Source organism: Myxocyprinus asiaticus, chromosome 40 (assembly GCF_019703515.2).
Source record: "Myxocyprinus asiaticus isolate MX2 ecotype Aquarium Trade chromosome 40, UBuf_Myxa_2, whole genome shotgun sequence".
Lineage (NCBI taxonomy): Eukaryota > Metazoa > Chordata > Actinopteri > Cypriniformes > Catostomidae > Myxocyprinus > Myxocyprinus asiaticus.
This window is the reverse complement of record NC_059383.1, coordinates 24,403,609-24,424,576: the sequence shown is the minus strand read 5'-3', so window position 1 is coordinate 24,424,576 and position 20,968 is coordinate 24,403,609. Positions and strand designations below refer to the sequence as shown.

The window sequence follows — 20,968 nt, the reverse complement described above, 5'->3', positions numbered from 1 at the left end:
CAGTAGAGGATCAAATAGTGATAGTAAATGGCTTGTGTTCATGCATGCATGCGTGTCTGCGTATGTATGTGTGTGTGTGTGTGTGTGTGTGTGTGTGTGTGTGTGTTTGTGTGTGTGCGTGTGTGTGTCTGCTGTGTCCTTCTCTCTTGGCCTGTCATCCAGGGAAACTGTACGATGTGTGAGGGGAGGAATGATAAGAAGGAGTATTCCAGCATCCTGTCAGCCATGAAGGTCTTGATGTTTACTGACACAGAAAACTGGGAGATCTCCAAACTGCTCGCTGCCATCCTGCATATGGGCAACCTGCGCTATGAGGGTGAGATTTGTAGCATTATGGAGGCGTGATGCAGAAGATGCCGTTAATATTTACAATTGCTGTCAATTTAGTCCCACAACAGGTCACAGATGAGCTACATAGCATGTTACTTTTATGTTGCCCCAACAGCTCGAACACTGAGGAATCTAGATACCTGTGTGATGGTTCACTCATCTGACCTGGCCAAAGCAGCCACTCTACTGGAGGTGGAGTACATGTGCATGTGTGAAAAAGCCACAACCTTAAAGGGATAGCTCACCAAAAATGAAAACTATGTCTTCATGTACTCACCCTCAAGACGTTCCAAAGACATTCCATAAACCCATATGACTTTCTTTGTTCTATAGAGCACAAAAAAAGATTTTAGGTAGGATATTCACACTGCTTTTTCCATACAATGAAAGTGAATTGTGACAAGGTGCTGTCAAGCTCCAAAAATGAGAAAAAAGCACCTTAAAAGTACCATACCAGTAGTAGTACTTCTAAATAGACATTGTTTATGTTTTTTGCTTCATTTAATCCCATTCTTTGAGTTAGTGTGTTATATCTCAAAGCTTTTGTCACTAGAAAGTGGATTGTTTCCACTGTCTTATTCAGATTCCTCTCTCCCAGGCATTAACTCTGTGGTTTTGCGTTATCTTTTCAGTTGAGGAAGGGGAGTTACAGATAAATGTAGTCATTAGTGAAGATCAGACTTTCATTCTAATGTTATTATCATAGACATTGCCACAGCGTGACAAGTTTGTTCAGGCTTCCTGCTGGCAGCGCACTGCTGTCAGTCTTTTTAATTTCTTCTTTTGTTTCCGTGCCATGGTACCACTGTCCAGAGTCTTTGCTCGTAAGCTGCTGTTTTCAGTTTGATTTTAATGGCTGTATCTCAATGCTTTTGTTCTCACAAAACCATTTAATTTTCTTGTGTCTGCCACTTGGTGGCACATTATGAAACATCATGAGAACTGTGTTCCACGGAAGAAAGAAGTCATACAGGTTTGGAACGGCATGAGTAAATTAGGACATTTTGGGGTTTTTGGGTGAACTATCCCTTTACATTATCACTATACAGAGTCAATATAAATATTAAGACATTACCATTCTGCTGAACATAACCTTCCTGTAATCATATATGTTGCTGTTTTTGAAAATGAAGCCTACACATCTTGTAGCTGTCAATTGACCTGTTTTTAACCACTTATTGGGCTGGGCTGCTGTCAGTGAGCTATGCTGATCCTTTGTGCAGGTAGACCCTCAAGATGTCATGACATGCCTGACCACCCGTACTCTTATCACCAAAGGAGAGAGTGTGTCCACCCCCCTCAGCATGGACCAGGGCCTGGATGTCCGTGATGCTTTTGTCAAGGTGAAGTTCCTAATTATCAAATGGTTCAATTTTGATGCTCACCTAAAGATTTGTCACAGAAGCTATACCCACTAATTGGATGATTTCTGTCTGCATCAGGGAATCTATGGGAGGTTATTTGTGTGGATAGTGGATAAAATCAATGCCGCCATCTATAGGGCTCCTTCCACAGAAAACAAGGCTGTTCGTAGAACCATTGGCCTACTTGACATCTTTGGCTTTGAAAATTTCACTGTTAACAGGTAAGTACTGATTCTAGAGAATTGTATTTCTCTCAATTCTGGTCTGCCTCAGGTAAACAATCTAACTGAAGTCTTAACGCCCCCATGAAATCACTTGACAATCACAGTTTTTTTTCTTGTGTAAATGTATTTCCAATTCAAACAGGAAGTTTGGGCAAGAATTGTTTAAGGGCTCATCCCCTTTTTTTAATAGCCAATAGGCATTAGTTATGTCACTATTATGTTATGATTTGCTTCTTGCTGGTTGGTTGCTGGTGGATATAAGGTGGAGGGACATTCTCATTCTAGAGAGCATTTGGTTGGATAAAAATCTGTGCAAAATGAGTCATAAATATTTTTGATCCATTTTCCCTGAGAAGAAACACTGTAAATTTTAAATGCATATATGTGCTAAAGGTAAATTTTGTACACTTGCATATTGATTTAAAACAAATAGAAATTGACTAAAAGCCGCAACTCCAGTTTTGATTGCATGGGGTTTTTAAGAGTTGGTTAGTTGTTAAAGCTACACTATGTAACTTCTTTTTGTAAAAAAAATAACAAAATGTTATTAATAAGAGAGTGCAACAAAAATCCATCTTCCAAACCATGTATTTACTTTACCCAAATACACTTTGGTAAACCTATAATAATGATATTATATTATAAATATTTTAGAGCTGTTGGGACGGAATTCACGGGAAATTACTTTCATCATTCGCCCGTGCGTGTTGACGTCATATCCATACACAGAGAAAATAATATCCAGCTACTGTAGCTTGCATGTGGGAGTAGCTAAAGCTGAATGTTTTTGTCACAACGAACGAGAAAAATTGACCATGGATCATTCAAAATGGCAAACCTCCAGGGAATCACAAACAAAGAAACCCCGAACAGAGCAGAGTCTACAAACAAAAAGGAAAAGCGACAGAGTCTGTAATAAAAACCGAATCAACATCAGCTTGGCTTTTCAGATGTGTACAACTCCAAGATCTGAAAGGATTTAAAAGAGACCCAGAGATGGCTTTTTTCTTACTCAACAGTTAAGATATTTTACTGATATGGTTTATGTATAGTTGTGTAATCACACACACGCACACGTCTGTGTGTGTGTAGTGAAATACAATAATTATACTGTAATCGGGGCAGAACCTTTCACTTGCTAGCGCACATGTGTATTTTTCTTTATAACAGCAATAATTTATATAAATAAATCCTTTAGTCCTAGGCTTTCCAAGGACATGTGAGTCTTGAAATGATGTTGACCACTAGTTGGTAACAATGACAATCTATAAATTAGTAACTACCATGGTCTATTTGGCCAGAATACCCTGCAGTTATAAAAACTTTACAGCGTTTGACCTTATCAGACTAGCAATCGTTATGTCTAATGTAAACGAACGTTGCCTGAATTTTGTAACATCATTTATTTCAAAACATCAGTGTTTCTAATAAGTCAAAACAACAGCATAAGATATGGCACTTATCTGCTCAGATGACATGTTTTCGGATATCTGTCTTTTCCTTTCATTATTTATTTTTCCATTCACTCTGATAAGATGTCCTGTATTCATGTGCTTCAAACCAAAGAGGAGCAGAGCCGAACCACAACCAAAACAATGACCTTCTGCAAGATACATGCAGTTTTTTTTTGTTTTGTTTTTTTTAACCACTAGAGGGCCAAAAGTTACATAGTGTAGCTTAAAAGGGATTTTTCAGGACAGCCAGTTGGAATTCATGGAATTCATTCAACATTTCTTGGCTCTAGTTTTGTCTTTACTAATATTGTGCATTCCTGCTGTAGTTTTGAGCAGCTGTGCATCAACTTTGCAAACGAGAACCTGCAGCAGTTCTTCGTTCACCACGTTTTCAAGCTAGAGCAGAAGGAGTACAATCTGGAGGATATCAACTGGCAGCACATTGAGTTCACTGACAACCAGGATGCATTGGACATGATTGCCATGAAACCTATGAATATAATTTCCCTGATTGATGAGGAGAGCAAGTTTCCAAAGGTAAAATGAGGGAAACGGCTTGCCAGAAAGTGAAGATTGGGTGATTTAGAATTTCATTTTGGCACACTATGAGGCAAGAGTCAAGTATCATGATTTAGCGGTTTTTTATACTGTACATGGTATGTGGATTATAAAATGGATTACAATGTCCACAGGGTTCAGCAGAATTCTCGCATTCCACACAGAATAGCCTGGTTATCTGCCCTCTCATTAAGCTTCGTGCTCATGTGTTGTTAAGATTATGAATGCGGTTTCTGGGGTGGTATAGTGTACTAGTTAAAACTCAGGGCTGGTAATTGGAGGGTTGTTGGTTTGATTCCCACATCTGTCATCACTATTGTGTCCTAGAACAAAGCACTGAACCAAGATGCTTCTTTCTTAAAGGGGTCATGAGATGAGGAATCAAATTTTCCTTGATCTTTTGACATATAAGAGCTAATTTTACTTTAAAAACATACTGTAGGTTTCAGAACTTCCTCCTCAGTGCGAAAAGAGAATTTGTTTGAAACCAAGTTGTCAAAATTATTCGTTTTCTACTTCCTCCACATTGAGATGTCACACTGTGGTAAATATTTGCATCTGACCACCCCACAAAAATCACATACTGTAAATGCCTACTTTACCTTATTACTTTCGTAGCCCCAGTCAGCAGCGATGAGCAATGAGATGGCAAGCAGAGAGATCAGATCAGTGAAGAGCAGAGAGAACATTATAACATTGAGCATTTTCTGTCAAGTCTTAAAGGAGATGCAGCACCAAAATCTAACATTTCTGATAGAAGGTCAGAATGAGGGTGGAAAATTATCATGTTTTACAAATACAGTATATGACTGTTTTTTGTGCAAAACAATTAATAATATTAAATGTGAACCTCAAGAAACAAATAAAAAATGCTTGTCATGTCCCCTTTAAATAAATTACGAAGGCTTTTTAAGGTATGGCTGTTAGATTTATTGAATGTCGTTCTTGCATTTTTCTTTATTTATCTGTTTAATGGAGGATATCTGCATGTCATGATGAATGTACATGACTTGCTTTTGTGTTTCTTAGGGAACAGATGCAACCATGCTGAATAAGCTAAACTCCCAGCACAAATTAAATACCAACTACATCCCCCCTAAGCACAGTCACGAGACTCAGTTTGGCATTCAGCACTTTGCTGGAGTGGTGCACTATGAAACAAAAGGTACACGTTACTAGCTCAAGCTGTTTCTATTTCCCTAAACAGTGTACTTCCAGAGACTTCTCAAAGTGGAATAATGTTATTTTTAACAATGACAAAAATGAGAGATAATATTAATTCAAATGATGCTTTTACTGAAATTACAGATACATGATTTATTTGCAACCACTTTTTTTCTATGTATAATGTAGTGGCACTCCCCTGCCGAAAAAACAAAATCCAGCTTAAAGCAGTTTTCTGGTCTCTTAGCCTGGCCAAGCTGAAAATTGCCCAAAGCCCTTCTAGAAACATCCAACAAACCAGCCTGGCCAGGATGGGAGACAAGCTTAGACCAGAAAATCAATTTAGGCTGGTTTAAGTAGTTAATCTGATCAATTATATACATTCTTATTTGAATATTGTCATAAAAATATTAATGAAACTATTTTCATATTTTCAAAAAGTTAACATGAAAGTTATTGGTTCCCTGTTGGTTCATTGGTCAGGTTTCCTGGAAAAAAACAGAGACAACCTCCACAGTGACATCATCCAACTGGTGCACTCGTCCAAAAACAAGTTCATCAAGCAGATCTTCCAAGCTGATGTTGCTATGGTGATTCCCTTTTTCAATTCTGAATCCATATTTTCTTAGCATTAATACGCTCACGACACGCCAGTGAGGCCATTGATCTCTGAGTGCCAAATGTTGGCTATGCAAGTTTATGTCAGGGCTGCATATTAAAAGCAAATATGTGACTTGTGTTAGCATAATTGCCCTACACTGTGAATGAGAGGGCAATTCTAGAGAAGTGACGTGCTAACACTGTCTAACTGGCTCACAGGGCTGGGCAAAATCCAAAATTTAAGAATAGGCTCCATTTTAGTTCATGAATTGGAGTTTGAATTGAATTTGTCACACCCCACAGGATGTTGAATTGGAATTGGAATTGGAATTAGAATGACAGGTAGAGGAATTTACTGAATTGCAATTCAAATAAATTCAACACAGTCACACAACAGAAGAATTTCATTAGTCCAACACAACTTTTACAACAAAACATAAATAAATAATACATTTTGAACTATACCTATTAGAACTTGGTATTGCGATACTGCAGATATTGTGTATGACAAATTGCTTCTTATGTTCTGCATACAATTTAAGCATCTGGTAAATGACTAAACATAAATGTATATTTTGACTAATTATGTTTATTATTTAGGGATGCCAGTCTATTTAAATTAATTAATTAATTAAATGTAATTTTTTATATATTCAGTGGACACAGTCTCTTCGGCTTGTGTCTCGTAACTCTCTCTCCCCTCACTGGCGTCCGGCTCGCTCTTAAAACCTGTCTCCACTCTCACTGCAATGACAAACAGCTGTTAGAGAAAATCATTGCCAGGTGATGATCCTTACCGTTCTCATCGCCTGATCTCGCTCTCCATTCGCAAGCCGGTACTCAAACACACCCCCACCACCACAAACCCCCATCGCCTGACTCAGGCCAGGGAGCCATCTGGCCTGCCCAGTAACCCCCCCACCCATTTCTGGAGAGAAATTCCACAACAGCCATCTGCCAATAACCATTCGTTAAATCCAGTGTTGATTAAAAGTGAGCCACTCCCAACCAAACGAGCAGTTTGTCAATACGAGGCATTGGATACGCGTCAGATTTAGACACCGCATTGACCTTTCTATAATCTACACAGAACCGGACTGAGCCGTCGATCTTCAGAACCAGCACCACCGGGCTGGCCCAGTCACTGTGGGATTCTTCTATTACCCCCATATTGAGCATGGCCTTTAATTCTTCTCGAACCATTTTGTTTTGTACTCGGGTAATCGGTAGGGACGACTGTGTACCACTACCTCTAGGGTTGTTTCGATATTGTGTATTATGAGGTTCGTATGACCGGGAAGGGGCAAGAACATGTCTGAGAATTCTTTTTGCAATGGTGAGAGGTGGTCTCTGCAAGTGACAAGGTTCCGCAATTGGCTTTTAAGTTCACTTCCGCCCCGAGCTCCTCCGTCTCCGGTACCACTATCGCCAAAGCCACAGGGACCACCTCCCTCCACGGTTTTAAGAGGTTGAGGTGGTAAATCTGACGTGCTCCACCCCTATCCATGCATTTAACCTCATAATTGACTTTCCCAACTCGCCGTGTGACCTCAAAGGGCCCTTGCCACTTTGCGAGCAATTTAGAGCTTGATGTGGGTAGTAATACAAGGACTGTATCTCCCTATGTAAATTCCTGCAGCCAAGCTCCCCTGTTATACAGCCGGGTCTGACGTTCTTGAGCCTGTAGCAAATTCTCCTGTGATAGTTGCCCCAATGTGTGGAGTTTTGCTCTCAGGTCAAGAACTATTGATTTTCAATTTTGCTGTTTGAAGGTCCCTCCTCCCAATTTTCCCTCATGACATCTAAGACACCGCGAGGCTTACGCCCATACAATAATTAAAATGGGGAAAACCCCGTGGAGGCTTGCGGGACCTCACAAATTGTGAATAACAGGGTTTCGAGCCACTTATCTCAGTTCCGAGAATCTTCCTGCACATACTTACGAATCATGTTTTTCAGGGTTTTATTAAACCGTTCGACCAAGCCATCTGTTTGCGGGTGGGACATGCTTGTCCGAATAGATTTAATGCCCAATAATTCATACAGCCCGTGTAGTGTACGTGACATAAAAATACTGCCTTGATCAGTGAGGATTTCTTTTAGAATCGCCACTCAGGAGATAATTCTGAAGAGTGCCTCTGCAAAACTATGTGCTGAGATGTTGCACGAAGGCACTGCTTCCGAATATTGAGCTGCATAGTCCACCAGAACGAACACAAAGCGATGCCCGCGTGTCATCCACTCTAATGGCCCGACAAGGTCCATATCAATTCTTTTGAAGGGGACCTCAATCAAAGGAAGAGGGTGCAAAGGCGCTCTCGGTGTGGCCGGCGGATTCACCAGCTGACATTCACAGCATGCCGCACATCATCTGCGAACATCCCCGCGAATGCCCTGTCAATAGAAACGGCTATTAGATGCTTCAGTGTCTTTTCCTGCCCTAAGTGACCCGCCATCAGATTATAATGAGCCATCTGGAATAACATTTCCCGACGGTTCTTCGGTATCAATAACTGGGTTGTATCATCCTTTGTCTGAGTGTCCTGCAACACTCGATACAACCGGTCATTTATTATAGAAAAGTATGGATAGGCGAGTGCAATGACTGGCTGAAGATGGTGACCATCAATCACTCTCACTTGGATGAAGGCGTGCCTAAGAGTCTCGTCTCGCGTCTGCTCCAGAGGGAAATCCCCTGTGGCAAATCCTCTAAGGGCTGGGGAAGCCAAGACTTCCCCCTCCCTTACGTCATCCTGTTGCGGAACTGACGTAGACGGCCCTGGCTCCGCCTTCCCAGCCAGCGCATCACAAATCCCACACTGAAACGCTCTGTTATAGGACCCATCTGTACAAATTTCCCTTAGTAACGTGGAAAACACTGGCCAATTCATGCTCAAAATTAGTGGATGGGTGAGGCGCAAACTAACCGCAGCCTTGACACTACTCACGGGTATGTGATACGTCCAAGCTTAATTGGGGGTGTCCTGCGGCACGTCGGGGACCTGAACCAATGTCCCCACCTCCATCACCGGGCATTGGTCCCGGAAATGCCCAGGCTCCCCGCATCTTCAACAGACTGGCCCAGGATCCACACCCATGCCCATGACAACGGGTCCACCACCCTGGGAGTGAGAGGGCAGGGGAAACCAGCAGGCAGTGCAATCTCCGGAGCCGAGAAGCCGGTTTGTATGTAAAGCAGTGGGAGGAGGGGAGTATGCAAGCTTGAGGTTTCCCTGGCCTGAATCAGGCGATAGAGGAGTGTGATGAGGAGGAGGGCATGGCCAGGCCGTGAGGACGCATACCCAGCTCTGCATTGTCCTAATCAGCCAGGAGGGGATAAAGTCGAGCCAGAGGCACCAGTTCGAGAGAGAGAGAGACACACGTGGCCGCTTTGTGTGTGTGTATGTTTGTTTAAGTTGATTTATGTCATTAAAGCGGTTCCCGCCTCCTCTTTGCCCATCCTGAATTTTGTTACACTGGTGCCGAAACCCGGGAAGGAGGAGCATGCGTCCTCTTGGCCTGGCCACGCCCTCCTCCTCGTCACACTCCTCCACCGCCCAATTCAGGCCGGGGAAACCTCCGGCTTGACGTACTCCCCTCCCCTCCCTTCCTGGAGGCCGTCCTTCTGCCGGCAGGTCTTCCCCACCTCTCTGGAGCCTAGGGAGAGGTGAGGGGAGGGAGAGGGGAGAGGGAAAGAATGAGGAGGAGAAACAGAGAGAGAGGAGGGAGAAAAACTCCCTGAAAACACGCTGTCGCCTGGTCCTCAGCCACTCCTCCGCCCTCTAGCGGATGACAGCCACTCCTCCCCTGGCAGATGGCAGCAAGTCCTCCGACCCCTGGCGGATGGTAACAGCTCATCCCCTTCCTGGTTGACGGCAGCGGTTCCTCCGACTCCCAGCGGCCAGCAGTGACTCCTCCGTCCCTTGGCGGACAGCGGCAGCTCCTCCCCTGGCGGACAGGAGTGACACCAATGTAACAGGGTTCAGGATGGGCAAGGAGGAGGTGGGAACCAGCAGAACAGTCAACATAACTTTTATGACATAAATCAACTTAAACAAACATAAACACACAGACACGCACACACAGTGGCCACGTGTATCTCTCTCTCTCTCTCTCTCTCTCGAACTGGCACCTCCGGATCATCTTTATCCCCCTCCCAGCTGATTAGGACAATTCAGAACCGGCCGTGCATCCAGAACCCTCCTCCTCATCACAGTAATAAACATAATAATTTAGATCATTCAAATACATTACATTATTGAAGCAGACAAGTAAAGCATTGATTAGACAATATTAGACAAAAAATTGGCCATTTTTTAGTGTTTGTTTTGTTCTATATCATTGAACATAAGCCTTTCACTAGTATTATTGAACGTTAGCCTTTCACAGCAAACCATTTTGCAATTGAGTTTGTTGATTTGTCTGAGGTTAATATAAATATAAATATATATATATAAATTAAATACAAATTGTTTTAGGCAGCATTTTAAACATTGATTTGTAGTATCTAATATCTTTAATATCTTATTTCTCTGGAAATACCATACTGTATGTAGTGTGTATGATAACAGAAATATACAGAAAAATATAACAGACAGTAATCCTGAAAAAGGAAATATATTATTAAAAATTTCACTTACAGCAAGTGCTTTGAATTTCATTCCATTTGAATTCCTTAAATTCAAATTCGCATTTCAATTCTGCATCCTGTTTTCTACTTCAATTCAAATTCAGTTCAAATGAATTTAATTTCTCTGTGATGATGTCAGCACTAATCGCTCTTGACTGATTCTTAGCAGACTTGGCTAAAACCAGTCAATTCTCTCTCTCTCTTTTTTCCATCCTTAATCTCCCTGTCCCTTAATATTTTACCTTATTTCTGGCCTCAGTTTCTGTGTGGCTATTTGGAGCCCACTTCATCCCTTCAGAAGGTAATCGATGGTGATCACTTCAGTGGTTTTGTGTCCCTATTGAACTCTGTCTACACACATATTCTCTGTAGTCCCTTATTAAAACTCATTCCTGTGGTTTTTTCTTCACTGGAAATGGTTTCTGTTGAAGCAGTCAGTGAGGGCACACTGACAGAATAATTTAATAGCTGTAACAGTGGCAGTAACAGTGGACTCTAAATGAATTGTGGAAAAATGTTAGTCATCACAGAGATACATGGAGGTTCTGTTTCAAGTTAGATGTGGCTTGTTCTCATTGGTGTTCAGCATTATTTTGAAGTCCTTTGCAAGATTCCGTTTGCTTTTTTCCTGGCGCTGTGTGAAGAAGGATCATTAAAACTACTAGACTGAAGAGTTTTTTCTTCATATGCACACTAGTGCCTTCTGATAGCATAGAGAATAACACCAAAGGATCAACACAACCAATGAAGATCCCAAATAAAAATTATCAGAGAGGAAGACAAGATGCAGGGACAACTTATATTAGAGGCGGGGTAAAAACAAGAACAAAATGGATCAAAAAAAGGGCCACACAGAGGGGTGAAACTCAAAACATGGCTTAGTTGTGTGCATAGGATCAGTATGTGTTGTAGCTTTGTGTGGTGTGTAATTGTGAAGTATTTGTGCATGTACATGGTAAGTCTAACATTTGCTCCTTTGTGTGTGCAATTAATTTGAGATGGATTGTGTTTTTAGGGTGTGGAGACAAGAAAGCGTTCGCCAACTCTGAGCAGCCAGTTTAAGCGCTCACTAGAGCTGCTCATGAGGACGCTGAGTGTGTGTCAGCCTTTCTTTGTGCGTTGCATCAAACCCAATGAGCTAAAAAAGCCCATGGTGAGTAAATGTGTGGGATACTGTGTATTTTTATGAAATGCAGATATTTTAAATATGTGCCTTTTTCTCTATTCTGCAGATGTTTGATAGAGGGCTGTGTGTAAGGCAGTTACGCTATTCTGGCATGAGGGAGACCATTCGTATACGCAGAGCCGGATATCCCATCCGCTACACATTCGCTGAGTTTGTGGACCGTTATCGGGTACTGATGCCTGGAGTCAAACCAGCATACAAACAGGCGAGTTTAAGGCTGTGTTAATGCAGTTTTAAAGGGCAGTTCTGAAGTATGTTGTTTGCATGACAGCCCTGTTAGAAATGCCATCTGGTGAGATTATTTGACAAGTACTGATGATGAAAAATTTGGTATAAATTTGCCATGAAATTCTGCCCTTTTACAGGAGGACTTGCGAGGGACCAGTCAGCGCATTGTTGTATCTGTTCTGCAGAGAGATGATGACTGGCAGATAGGAAAGACGAAAATTTTTCTGAAGGTTTGCCACATAATTTTTTTTTGTGTGTTTGTGAGTGTGTGTGTGTGTGTGTGGGCAGGTTTAAGTGGTTTACGAGGACTTTTTTAGGTTACAAACTGGTAATTACAAGGGTATTATGCTATAAATGTGGTTTATGGGGACATTTCTAGTGTCCCCATAATTCAAATCGTTTAAAAAACATACTAAATGATGTTTTATTGAAAATGTAAAAATGCAGAAAGTTTTTTGTGAGGGTTAGGTTTAGGGGTAGGGTTAGGTTTAGGGGATAGAATCTATAGTTTGTACAGTATAAAAATTATTATGTCTATGGGGAGTCCTCATAATGATAGCTGCACCAACGTGTATGTGTGTGTGTGTGTGTGTGTGCGCGACTATGCTTGTGTAGCAAGACTTTCAACTAAGTCTGGTCGTCATTGCAGCTTCTTCTGACTAAGAACCACCCACTTATACAGGAAAAGACCACCTGACTGACTTGTAAAGCGACAAACCACAGTTTGATTTAGGGTTTAGAGACCGGGCTATTCAGAGCAGTTTGACGTACAAATGAGTAAATTATTAAAAAAATTGTCACTTTTGGAGTAATTATTCCTTTAAAATTACATTTAAAAGTTGATTTAACTGTTTTAATAGAATTTTGAAAATGTTTCACTTGGTCTGTATCTGCTATAGGATCGCCATGACATGCAGCTGGAAACTGAAAGAGATAAAGCCATCACTGACAAGGCCATTCTCATCCAGAAGTCAGTGAGGGGCTTGAGGGTGAGGTAAGAAAAAAATGAAAAAGTGAAGAAGAAAAGGACAAGAACAAAATAAAGTTTGACGTCTCTGTCTATTTTCTCTTCCAGAGCAAACTTCCTGAAAGTTAAAAGGGCTGTGAGTGTAATACAGAGGATATGGAGAGGCTACATCTGTAGAAAACACTACATTTCTGTGAGTTGATGTGCTTATAGTGAAACCTAGGTTGATATGATGTGTTCTCAGGGGTTTTTGATATTTAATATGCTTCCTTTTCAGATGCGTGTGGGCTTCTTGCGACTGCAGGCCTTGTACAGATCGCGAAAGCTGTACCTGGCATACCAAGCGACCAGAACGAGCATCACCCTGCTCCAGGCTCAATGCCGTGGCTTCCTGGTGCGGAAAACATTCTCCAAGCGCTTCCATGCAGTACTCACCATCCAGGCTTATGCACGAGGAATGATTACACGTAGACTATGCAAGCGTCTCAGACTGGAGGTAAATTTATTGCATTTTTACCCTAAAGAAATTGTCTTATGACAAAAAGAATAGAAAAAACACAACAAAAATATATTTATTATGTTAATTCATTGCGATTAATTAAATAATGTGGAAAAATAACATTAAAAGCACAATTGCTCATGCCCCCTGACCGTTCCTTAATAAGGAATTTTCCTATCAGTGAAGCATTTCAAGCTTGAACAACCAACTTCATGTTTTTGTGAGTCCCAGTCAGGAGGGGGCAGTCAGTGCAACGCTCAGCAAAACAGGCAACAAACCAACAGTGCACAACATAACACAGGGGTCTCGAGATACGTTTTTCAAAGTTTCAAACTACTTTTAACTATACACATCATCATAAAAGGTTAAGTTTATGGAATGGGACTCTGAAAACCAGTGAAACTTGACCACTCCATACATGTCTGTTTGACAAATGTGTACACAGACTATCAAAAAATACAGAAGACAGATGCAAGAAAGAACATATAGTTATTTAGATTTTTATTTATTGATTCAGTATAATGAGAATAATTATAGATGAGACCAGAGAGTGACTGCTATGTGCATTAACAATTTCCATTTTTGATTTGTAACTAGTTGTACCTAATAAAAAACAATCTAGAGCAAATATTTTTGCTAAAATTGTATGTCAAGTGGGACTAAGTTGTGAAATTTTGAATAATACCAAGCCATAGAAAGTCTGATTTTTTAGTAAATAGTTTATTATGTTTCCAGGAGGGCTGGTTATTCATTTTTTTGTGACGTTACAGACATTACAGCTGAATTTCTGTAAAGCTGCTTTGGAACAATGTGTATCGGGAAAAGCACAAATAAAAAAACTTTACAAATAAAACTTATTTGATTTCATTTGACTTTTATGTTACAATGTTTTTGTTTTTGTTTTTCTACTTTGGCAACAAAATCTCAATGTTCTCTCTTTGCACTGTCAAATAAACAAGTGATAGCCAGTGCTGAATCAGATATTAGCATAAATAATTCTGATACAATTATGGCCAGCATCGTCCAATCACTGCCAACCATGTTAAAATAGTTATACATTAAAATTCTGAATCTAGGTACTGATTACCATTGTCCCATGTCTGCCAAACATGTTGAGTGGTACAAGCATCATCTGTAGCCTGAAACTGAACTTTTGGTCAGATGTTAGGAGTGAATGCACTTCGCTGCATAGGAAAGCTATAGAATGCTCCCTATTTATTTAATGACTTAATCTTCAGTGTGCTGTCTGACTGCACTGGTCTCAGAACAGTTCGGACGAAATGCAGCTTATTTCCATCCTAAATCCATATAAAGCCTCTGAAAGCAAAAAACAATAAAAAAAAATCTCAATGTAAAAATGCACAATAAATATAGGATTTCTAATGAAAAACTAGCGCTATTGTCCGCTATAGTAATCGTGTTTAACAGCATGCTTTTTCACAATAAATCGCTTTAATTTTTAAAATGGCATATCTGCTAAACTAGAGACTCTAATCTTTTGACACAAACAGGTTTCAATGCAAAATTTTAATTAGTTTTCTTACTAGATGTAGTTTTGTTGGCATTTCTCACAAAGAAAATCTCCACTGTGATCGGCACCATATTACTTTGTTACATGTTTAACCCTTTACTGACAGCCCACAGTGTCCTGAACTGAGATCAGATGGTATAAATATAATTAAATTATGCATAGCGTATAGCAAATACAAAACACAATGTCCATGCAGAATATACTGTATATACCATCGGTCGGTCGGTCCGTCCGTCAGTCGGTCGGTTTGTCTGTCTGTCTGTCTGTCTATCGATCGAATCGGTAGGTTGAATCAGTCGGTCAGTCAGTCGACAGGTTCAAACTACATAATAGGTATATAATCCTAAAGACAAGGCTTTATCAAGCCCACATTCCAGGTTTGTTTTGAAAAACTTTCCCTTTCTAGCTACAGTATAAGTGTAGTTATTAAATTTGTTCTCTCCCTGTCTAGAGGGAGCTGCGGATAGAGGCCGAACGGCAGTGCCTGGCTGAGGAGGAGCGTCTGAGGAACCAGATGACAGCGCGCAGGGCTCGAGCAGAGGCAGAGAGGAAGCATCAGGAGCGTCTGGCCCAGCTCGACCGAGAGCAAGAGGAGAGAGAGCAGGCAGAGCGGGATGAGACCCGCAGGAAAAAGGAGCTGCTTGAGCAGATGGAGAGAGAGAAACAGGAGCCGGTCAACGACTCCGATATGGTGGACAAGATGTTCGGATTCCTGGGCAACGCCAGCTCACTTCCCAACCTGGAGGGTGAAGCACCAGAAGGGTTTGAGGTGCAGGAATTTGTGACCGTAAATTTCTTTAGAGCAGGGGGATTCAACCTTAGTGGATAAAGAGATGGAGCAGTGACTCCCTGTTACTAGTTTACTAATAACTACTGATGTATAGAGCGTTATACTTTTACATTACAATTGAATTATTACATTTTAATGTAGGATGAACAATGAAACATTTAGCTGAATTTTAATTTCTGAACTTCAGCTTTGGTAGATGTCAACTTAATATTGTATTTTTGTTTCAGATGTATATTTTTCTCAACAAAAAAAAATTGGTTTAGTGGACCACCTGATGAGTATCCCTGCTGTACACCTGCTGGTTGCATTGCATTTGGTTTGCTTTTGTTTTGATGCAACAGGATCTAGAGTATGTTCCAAGACAGTATGAGGAAGATGACATTAACGAGGCTCTTCCTCTTCCTGATGATGAAGAGGAAGACCTATCAGAGTATAAGTTTGCAAAGTTTGCTGCAACTTACTTCCAGGGAAATGCCACACATACATATCTGAGGCGACCACTGAAGCAACCTTTGCTGTTTCATGAGGATGAAGGAGATCAGCTAGTAAGCATCTTCTTATCACAAACCTCTTTTCAGCCAGTTATATAAACAGATTTGACCTATCCGAGGTTGGACAGGTTGACTATCTAATATTTAAGCTGCATTACTCGTATTAAATGATGGTTCACTCATGTCATTAGGCGGCTCTTGCTGTGTGGATCACAGTGTTGAGGTTTATGGGAGATCTCCCTGAACCCAAATACCATATCAGTATTAGTGACGGCAGTGAGAAGATTCCAGTTATGACTAAAATCTACGAGACGTTGGGAAAGCGGACCTACAAAAGGGAGCTGCAGGCCCTGCAGGGAGAAGAGGAGGTGAGGCAATATGTCTTGGATAAGAATGAAAGATATTGCTGTATAAATGAGTGAGAAATAATATTCACATATTATCAATATAATATCGAATTAAGCAAAATATTGACTTTTACTTCAAAACTTTAATTGGGACAACCCTGCTCTAAAGACCAGCTTAGACTAGCATGGATCACTATGCTAGTTCAGACTGGAGTATTCTGGTTAGTACTGGTTTGGTACTGGTCTATCCGTGAACATTAGGGCTAAAACTTTTTAAAGGAACAGCTCATTTTCTCATCCTCATGCAGATGCTCATCCCAGATGTGTATGACTTTCTTTCTTCTGCTGAACACAAAGGAAGATTTTTAGAAGAATATCTCAGCTCTGTAGGTCCTCACAATGTAAGTGAATGGGTACCAACATTTTTAAGCTCCAAAAAACACATAAAGGCAGCATAAAAGTAATCCATATGACTCCAGTGGTTAAATCCACACCTTCTGAAGCAACATGAGAAGTGAAAGTGAGAAACAGATCAATGTTTAAGTCCTTTTTACTATAAATTCTCCTCCCTGCCCAGTAGGTGGCGAAATGCACAAAGAATGTGAAACGCGGAAAAAAACAAGAAGAATGAGAAGGTGAAAGTGAAAGTGGAGATTTATAGTAAAAAAGGACTTAAATATTGATCTGTTTCTCACCCACACCTATCATATCGCTTCTGACGTTATGGATTTAACCACTAGAGTTGTATGAATTACTTTTATTCTGCCTTTTATGTGCTTTTGGAGCTTCAAAATGATGGTACACATTCCCTTGCATTGTATGGACCTACAGAGCTGAAATATTCTTCTAAAAACCTTCATTTGTGTTCAGCAGAAGAAAGAAAGTCATACACATCTGGGATGGAATGAGGATGAGTAAATGATGACAGAATTTTCATTTTTGGGTGAACTATTGCTTTAATTAAGAAAAATGAATGTGACTTTAACCTCTGCAAAATATAACATGTATGAAATCTTTTTATTATTGATTCCAGAGTTCCACTACTGACATCCAGAAGAGGAACAGTGCAAGGCATAAGCTAGTGTCCCTCACATTGAAGAAGAAATCCAAGCTTACAGAGGAGGTTTGCCACTGGCTGATTATTCATTTTTTTGTTTGCCTCAATAAAAGCAAAGAGTATTATATCCAAGTATTTTTTTTAGATATTCATTTTTCACTAGCTTATGTAATGCCTCTAATCATATACACTATATTTGCTCTTTTAGGTGACCAGACTGCTGACAGACAGTGATTACAGCCTACATGGAAACAGCATGCTGGAAGACAGGCCCACCTCCAATTTAGAGAAACTCCACTTTATCATTGGCAATGGCATTTTACGCCCTGCCTTAAGGTCATTGAATAGCACATTCCAAACAAAAGTGTACTTGTGCTGTCAGATTTACATTGTATACAAACCGTATTACATGGAATCGATTTCTGTGTTTGTTACCTCTCTCTTAGAGATGAGATCTACTGTCAGATCTGTAAGCAGCTGAGTCAGAACCCATCCAAAAGCAGTCATGCCCGTGGCTGGATTCTGCTGTCCCTCTGTGTGGGCTGCTTTGCGCCATCTGAAAAATTTGTCAAAGTAATACACTTTAATTGCTCTTAATTTTTTAATTAATCAGCAGAAAATGAGATCTCACACTCTTGCAGTGATCCTAATGATTTAAAGGAATAGTTCACCAAAAAACTTAAATTCTCTCATCATTTACTCACACTCATGCTATCCCAGATGTGTATGACTTTCTTTCATCTGCAGAACACAAACAAAGATTGTTAGAAGAATATCTCAGCTCTGTAGGTCCATACATTGAAAGTGAATGGTAACCAAAACTTTAAAGCTCCAAAAAGCACATAATGGCAGCATTAAAGTAATCTATAAGACTGCAGGCGATAAATCTATGTCTTCTGAAGCGATCTAATAGATTTTGTGTGAGAACAGTCCAAAATATAAATCCTTATTCACTATAAATCTTGACATCAGCGGTCTCCTTGATGGTCATGATTTAAAGCTTTATTACACTACCTAGCACCACCTAGCACTCTGCGCATGCGTTAAGCACTAGGAAGTGTAATCGAATTTCAAATCATGATCATACTGAGAGATTGCAATGGCAAGATGTAAAGTGAAAAAGGATTCACATTTTGGTCTGTTATCTCCCAAAACAGATTAGATCACACATTAATTAAACCACTGGAGTCGTATGGATTACTTTTATGCTGCCTTTATGTACTTTTTGGAGCTTTAAAATTTTGGTCACCATTCACTTGCTCTTCTAAAAATCTTATTTTTGAGGGTGAGTAAATAATGAGAGAAAGTATTCCTTTAATATGAACAGGAAGTGAGGATGGCAAATTGAAGATCTGAAGAACGCACTTTACATTTTTCTCTAAAGGTTAAATCAATCAGTTAATGGAAACCAAAATATTTATAGTGATGGATGGCCCTGTTAAAAAAAACTGCTTAATTCAGCCTAAGATTGTTTGCTTGCCTCCTGGTTTAAGTAAATCTTCCAGCCTGGCAAAGCTAGTTTTGAGCTTGTTTATCTGGTCAGCCAACTGGTTTCCCAGCATGACTAGCTGACAAGTGCACAAAACCCCACTAAAAACAAACCAACCTGGCCAGGCTGGGACACCAGCAAACCAGCTTAGGCTGGTTTTATTGTGCAGCTTACTCTTTCTTACAGTTTGGAGTGACTTGATCTGTATATTTCTTCAGCATCTACGGACATTCATTAACAGTGGGCCCCCTGGATTTGCACCCTATTGTGAGGAGAGACTACGAAGAACATTTGTCAACAAGACAAGAACTCAGCCTCCTTCTTGGCTTGAGCTGCAGGTATTTCATTGTGACACACAAAACCCATTAGAGCTTGCTGTGAAGAAATTCACAGGCAAAAAAGCAATTATTTGTCTGGGTATTTCTGTTTTCCTCCTCCAGGCCACTAAATCTAAGAAGCCCATCATGTTGCCGGTGACCTTCATGGATGGCACCACTAAGACCCTGCTGACTGACTCTGCCACTACAGCGGAAGAGCTCTGCAATGCTCTGTCAGACAAAATTGGCCTGAAGGATCGCTTTGGTTTCTCCCTATACATTGCTCTATTCGATAAGGTATGTTACCACACTCTCAGACTTGAGCCGCTTTTGTGTGCAGTATTTCAGCCTTATTCTTATTCATTCTCATTGAATCCATCTTTTGTCTTTGTGCATAGTTTTTGCTTTTTGCTTTTTTTATAAGAGTTTTATAGAGAATCATACATTTTTTTGTTGCTATTAACATTTTTATTGATTCTTATGTGAAATATGGAATAAACAGAACATATACATATCCAGAATCAAATTAACTCCCATTATATCCCCCTCACCAACCCCACCCATCCCCCTCAACAAATAACCTTGTGGTCAAAGCCTAAATTACACCATGCACACATATAAGCATACAAACAAAAGAAAATATTTGAGAACATAAAAAATATACAAATCAACAAACAAAGAGAAAAGAAAGAACTCCACAAAGAATAGAATTTACAATTACCACCACAATTCTGTTTCTCTCCACATGGTCCTCACTGAGAGCCCTCCAGAATGGCCAAATACCTGTCCCATTTCTTACCATCTTTGTCTATTTTGCCAAGCTGTTTATATGACATCTTTCCAAATGCCGCCACCCTACCCAATTCGGTGAACCATTCTTGAAATGAGGGAAAACCAACTGACTTCCATCCTCTAAGAATTATTTGTCTGCCAATCATTACACTAGTTTGGACCCATCTTTTTGTATATTTGTCATCTACTTTAATGACCGCCCCATCACCCAATATACATCTGAGACCGTCAACCCGCACATCTTAACACGTGGCTTGTTGAGCGTGTTACTGTTGAGACATAGCGATTGTGGAGGCTTCACACCATCCACCGCGGCATCCACGCACAACTCACCATGCACCCCACCGAGAACAAACCACATAATAGTGACCACGAGGAGGTTACCCCATGTGACTCTACCCTCCCTAGCAACCGGGCCAATTTGGTTGCTTAGGAGACTTGGCTGGAGTTACTCAGCATGCCCTGGATTTGAACTCGCGAATCCAGGGTTGGTAGTCAGCGTCTTTACTCGCTGAGATACCCAGGCCCCACTTACCCAAATTTCTTGAATCTTAGCGCAGAAGCACAGAGCATGGGCCATGTCTTCATCCTACAACTGACATTGCCAGTATGTAGGTGTGTCTTTTAGACCAAGTCTAAACAATCTAGAGGGAGTCCAGTAGAAACGATGCAAAATCTTAAACTGAATAAGGCGAACTCTTGCATCCTTAGACATAGTTTTAATATTTTTTTTAAAATCCTTTCCCACTCCCCATCCTCCAATACCAAGTTCAAATCTCTTTCCCATAACTTCTTAAGAGCACTTAAGGCCCCATCACCAACACTGACGTTTCATGACCCTTTCCAAAAGTTGTGAGCACCATTCAGAGTGTGTCTGCAGCTTTAGGGGGCTGTGTACTACCACCAAAAATAGAATAAAGTAGATGGCACAACTGTAAATACCTGAAAAA

General features: G+C 40.5%; 1 protein-coding gene across 1 annotated transcript in view; it reads left to right on the top strand.

Moving 5' to 3' along the window:
* The window catches only part of LOC127430798 (unconventional myosin-VIIa-like), a 61,828-nt gene that overhangs the window by 15,259 nt on the left and 25,601 nt on the right, over window positions 1-20,968 (top strand). Inside the window, exons 9-29 of the mRNA XM_051680872.1 lie at window positions 163-316; window positions 446-522; window positions 1,554-1,673; window positions 1,773-1,915; window positions 3,699-3,909; window positions 4,960-5,095; window positions 5,578-5,684; window positions 11,340-11,477; window positions 11,557-11,715; window positions 11,876-11,968; window positions 12,638-12,732; window positions 12,814-12,898; window positions 12,983-13,201; window positions 15,187-15,504; window positions 15,867-16,070; window positions 16,208-16,384; window positions 17,397-17,486; window positions 17,629-17,756; window positions 17,867-17,993; window positions 19,128-19,247; window positions 19,350-19,523. Of these exons, the coding sequence (XP_051536832.1) occupies window positions 163-316; window positions 446-522; window positions 1,554-1,673; window positions 1,773-1,915; window positions 3,699-3,909; window positions 4,960-5,095; window positions 5,578-5,684; window positions 11,340-11,477; window positions 11,557-11,715; window positions 11,876-11,968; window positions 12,638-12,732; window positions 12,814-12,898; window positions 12,983-13,201; window positions 15,187-15,504; window positions 15,867-16,070; window positions 16,208-16,384; window positions 17,397-17,486; window positions 17,629-17,756; window positions 17,867-17,993; window positions 19,128-19,247; window positions 19,350-19,523 (3,075 nt within the window). The remainder of the gene's footprint in view (window positions 1-162; window positions 317-445; window positions 523-1,553; window positions 1,674-1,772; window positions 1,916-3,698; window positions 3,910-4,959; window positions 5,096-5,577; window positions 5,685-11,339; window positions 11,478-11,556; window positions 11,716-11,875; window positions 11,969-12,637; window positions 12,733-12,813; window positions 12,899-12,982; window positions 13,202-15,186; window positions 15,505-15,866; window positions 16,071-16,207; window positions 16,385-17,396; window positions 17,487-17,628; window positions 17,757-17,866; window positions 17,994-19,127; window positions 19,248-19,349; window positions 19,524-20,968) is intronic.